Below are 4866 nucleotides of genomic sequence, written 5' to 3'. Positions count from 1 at the left end.
TTCACAAACTCTCCATCATTCAGTGAAACCAGGAAGCTGGACAAATTCTTTTGCAGAAAGAAGTTTATGATTAAACCACTTCAAAAGTAGGAATTTTAGGGCTGTTTATTTGATGGCCTGTATGGAAAGAGTCTGTGGGCCAGATTGTGCCTGACCATGCTATGGATGTAGAAACAAAAAACTCCCTCCCTCCCTTTCCTTCTTGCACATGCCAGTCACAGTCAAAGCCCTTCTGTTCCTCCTGTCATCCACACGCAAGAGGAAGCAAACACTCCATCTTGTAACCAAACAGCACAGCCTTTACCCTGCACCTTCATTTCATGTAGTTTCCAGAACTGTGTTGCCTAGCATCTTGCCATATTCAGCTGCCATCCGGTTTCATCAAATGCATCTCAGCACATCTCTAATAACTGTTATTTATGTATTTGTACAATTCAGTGACTTTAAAAAGACTGAATCACAAGAGACTGGTTCTTAGTCCAGGACTGATTTTCTCCCAATTAGGCTCAAATTATTAAATATTATAAGAAATATAGAAGGGCTGTGGTGTCAGACTGCTTTAACATCAAGGCAGAAACACAGTGTGCTGGGAGCTGTTCTATGATGCGGCTTAGAACTTCGGAGCTATTTGGAAAAAGCCCATTGTTCAGAACTGGAGGGAGAGCAGACAGCAGCAGGCTTTGCTCCAAGTTAGTTATGGGATCTAAAATCCAGCAGGGTTGTACAGGGACATTTTGCTGATGTCTTTCAGATGAGAGAGGTCATTAAAAATCCATCTGCATATTTCACAGGAGCTTGGAAGACTAATTCTGGAATCCTGACCAAGTTCCAGCTCAGGTAACTGATTTCTGCTTTCTCAATTCCCCCTGCTCTGCTGTCTTGTGTGGTACAATATTCTCCACTTCCCTTTGTGTAGCATGGCTCTGCACTGGATCTGTATTTCATTCTTCCCCACATATTCAACTAAATAGCAAAGAACTTCATTTGGCCCTTTTCTTGGTGCCTTTGCATGGGTCTAACTAGTGGTATTATATTAGGCTCATCTGAGTAGACATGGACTTCGTGGCTACCTATAGATGTGCTCGTTCACATTCTAATTAGAACGCACTGCAGCAGACTTGATTAACTGACCCTGCTCTGAGCTGTAATCATTACGCTCCAGCGTCACCTCACCGTCATGTGCATTTAAGCCCTTCTGTTTCAAACTGGCCATGGGGGTGCTTTAACTAAACCTTGTGAGCTTTAGTTGAAGTGCCCCTACAGTCATTTTGAAATGTGGGGGGGCTCAATGCACGTGATGATGAGCTGTTTTAATAAGAGTAGCTGTCTTGGAACCGCTCTACATAAATGCCCCCCCACCTCCAAGCACGTGTATAGGCAGCCTGTACGACTATCTACATCCTCTCTGTGCTTGACTATATACAGGTCTTCTGTTACCTCCTTCGCTTGTTAAGGGGGACAGGTGCTCTTTTTTCCATTTGTATTTACACTCTAAAAAAAATTTAGAATGGTATATATACAAATTCCTTATAATCCACTTTTATATCAAGGGCACAACATTCTAAGAAGTTCACAAAGCCTGTTTAGATTAAGTAAATTAGTTCAACAAGAGAAAATGGGGGAAAAATAAAATATTTTATTTCTCTCAGCAGGACTTAGTCTAAAATACATGTTATAATTATTCAAATATGACCTCAGAGCAGCGATCATTGTCTTAACAAAATATAAAACGTAGAACATAGTGCGTCTCTCTGGGGGCTCTGGTCAGAATTCTCTTATACAAAACCTGAAATAATTTAAAAATAAATAAATATATAAATACATAAAAGGACTATGATTCCAAACTTGAGAACTCAGGAAAGGAACAGTTCTTAAGGGTTCGTTGCTGGAAGAGAACTTCACAGTTCTCTTAGGGAAGACAAAATATCTGGCAAATGTTCTAATACATCATCAGACTTAAAAATAAACTTTTACCATAATCCAAAAATACTTGTAGTTTGGCATAAAAATCACTCCCTCATCATTTCCTGTAAATTCCACTTTTAATATAGTGACTGTCCTGTGAAGTAGATATATCTATAGCTATATAGATATAGATATATATAATATAGATAGATAGATAGATAGATAGATAGATAGATAGATAGATCTATATAGCTATAGATATATCTATATAGATCTCATAAACAGCCAGACACACAGTGCTCCTGCCAGAATGCTCCCTATTATACTCTTATTATGGCAAAAACGAGCTCCTAAACTCAGGGTGGAAAAAATAAAAGACTATAACTGGATAAACAGGAGTTTTCCTTTTGTTTTTTTATGTGGTGCACGTAGGAGAGGGAGGAAAGGGAGCTATTTTGACATCCTTGGCAACCCACAAAGGGATTAGCACATGACACTCAAACCCATCACAATACCTGGGTAAGCAGTGATGTCCCAAGACCACATACCCAGTGAGAACATGGGGGTATGAAGGTCAACAGCTGCCATGCATGATGGGTTAAAGCTTTCAATCCTTAGAGCAAAAACACCAGTGTCAATCGAGCCCATCGGAACCCACTAAGCCACCCTGAACCATGTCAAGGACCTCTGGAGGAGACAAACTACTTAATGAACTTGGCTACAAGTTGGGCCAGACCCTAGGTGAGGGCAGTTACTCCAAGGTGAGGGTGGCCACCTCAACCAAGTACAAGGGCCCACTAGCCATCAAGGTGGTTGATCGGCGTCGGGCACCCCCAGACTTTGTACACAAGTTTCTCCCCCGGGAGCTCTCCATCCTGCGAGTGATTCGGCATCCCAATATCGTGCGAGTTTTTGAGTTCATTGAAGTCTGCAATGGGAAACTGTACATTGTGATGGAAGCAGCATCCACTGACCTGCTCCAGCTGGTGCAGCGGCTGGGGAAACTACCCTGTGCTCCTGAAGCCCGGGACATCTTTGGACAAATTGTGAGTGCTGTGCGCTACCTACATGACCGCAATCTGGTGCATCGGGATCTCAAGTGCGAGAATGTGCTGCTTACCTCTGATGGCCGCCGGGCAAAGCTCACTGACTTTGGCTTCGGTAAGGAGGCGCATGGCTACCCTGACCTGAGCAGCACTTACTGTGGATCAGCTGCCTATGCCTCGCCTGAGGTGCTCCTGGGTATCCCCTATGATGCCAAGAAGTATGATGTGTGGAGCCTGGGTGTGGTTCTGTATGTGATGGTAACTGGCTGCATGCCCTTTGATGACACCCACATTCATAGCATGCCCCGGCGCCAAAAAAAGGGGGTCCTGTACCCAGATGGTCTGCCCCCCTTGCCTGAAGCCTGCAAAGCTCTCATTGCCCAGCTGCTCCAGTTCAGTCCAGCCTCCCGGCCTGGGTTGGGACAGGTAGCCAAGAACAGCTGGCTGAAAGGGGACATCTAAAAAGAGAAATGTTCCCTCACTACATTCCAGCCCTAGGACCATGTTCAGGGTCAGTTCAAGGCACTGAACTTGTGCTGCTGCTGTGAGGGAAGAAAGCTCATGAAAGGGATATTTGACAATGTGGAAATGGAGATGGAACTAGGGCCATGTAGAGGTGCAACCGCCACATGACATTAATAGCAGGATTTCAAGTCACAATGAGACCATATGGTGCTTAGAGGAAACTGTTAACGAAGCAACCATCTTATGAAGCTGTTACAGGTTAAGTTTCAAAGGGCAGTGACCATGTTGAGCAAGTGACAAGAATGAAGAAAGTGGCTACTCAAAGAAATACTGACTGCATAGAATACAAGACTATCACCAGTTTAGCAGCGGAAGCAGGGAGGGGAGGGCACCCCTGCAGGCAACTGCGGGATTTTGCTGCAGAGTCTGATGTTGCCAGTCTGGGGTGAAGTGGTGGGATAGATGGCAGCAGACAACTTTGCGGACAATAATAAACTCTGAAGCTCCCATGTAGCCGCCTTTTTGTGGTGCTCCCTGTTTCTTTTCTTCCAAGCCTCTGAATGAGTTACCCTGTAGCCTTTATCAAGGGGACAGTGGCAAGAGTTATGTAGGAGAAAGGAACCTCCCCCAGTTCTTTGTACCATTTCTTTTGCTTTTGTAGGGTTGTCCCATACTTCCACTTTCTGAAGCCCAAAATCTTGAGTGTTCAAAATCCAGATGCGAATCCAGAGCCAAATCTTTGTATTGGGCTGCAGCAGAACCCTAAACCCAAATGCGATTGAACTTTGTGTCAGATCCCATCTACTTTAAGACAGCTGTTTCTTGACAACATTTGAAATTCTTACTGGGAGACATTTGGAGGCCAAAAAAAGAAGGGGAATGACAATGCTAGAGCAATACATTGGGCAGGGAAAAGGACAGAACTGGAAATTATAGCTATTTTACCAAAAATAGAGACAGTTTGTATTTCCAGACCCAAAAGGAACCTAGATATTGTATATACAGTTATCAGCTATTCTTAAATTGGGCCCCAAATCTGTCATATAGGTTCCCTATGGCAAAAATCTATTTTTATAGGATCTTCCACTAATTGGGCAAGCAGTTTGAAACATGTTTCAATGGACTTTTTAAAGACCCAGCTAGACAAAGTCTTGGCTGGGATGCTCTAGTTAGGGATAGTTCTGCTTTGAGCAGGCGGTTGGACTAGATGACCTCCTGAGGTCAACCTGCCTTTTCTATCATTTCTATGATCTAACTCTTTAACAGTTCCTTTATTTAAATGAACTTTGACTGGATTTCCTCTGAAGTAAATGGGAAGGCTCCAAGTTGGAAGCCTATCAAACCTCCTGGTCACATGGTGACATTCTGTTAAACAAATGTGCACTTTTCTTGTTATCATCATTTAAACCAACAAAACACAGGGGTGTCAAACACAAAAAATAGACTCTAA

The 4866-nt window shown here is 43.3% G+C and overlaps 1 protein-coding gene across 1 annotated transcript; it reads left to right on the top strand.

The window, feature by feature from the left end:
- Positions 1 to 2438: 2438 nt before the first annotated feature.
- On the top strand, positions 2439 to 3998 carry LOC109301752 (testis-specific serine/threonine-protein kinase 6-like). Its single transcript, XM_019522989.1, has one exon. The coding sequence runs from the start codon at positions 2580 to 2582 to the stop codon at positions 3411 to 3413; it is 834 nt and encodes a 277-aa protein (XP_019378534.1). The 5' UTR covers positions 2439 to 2579; the 3' UTR covers positions 3414 to 3998.
- The last annotated feature ends 868 nt before the right edge of the window (positions 3999 to 4866 follow it).

Source organism: Gavialis gangeticus, unplaced genomic scaffold (assembly GCF_001723915.1).
Source record: "Gavialis gangeticus isolate Ggan-Ray unplaced genomic scaffold, GavGan_comp1, whole genome shotgun sequence".
Lineage (NCBI taxonomy): Eukaryota > Metazoa > Chordata > Crocodylia > Gavialidae > Gavialis > Gavialis gangeticus.
This window is presented reverse-complemented; position numbering and strand designations above follow the sequence as displayed.

What these genes read in the sequence shown, in the direction of transcription:
- LOC109301752 (XM_019522989.1), top strand. Translation starts at nt 2,580, where the DNA reads ATGTCAAGGACCTCTGGAGGAGACAAACTACTTAATGAACTTGGCTAC.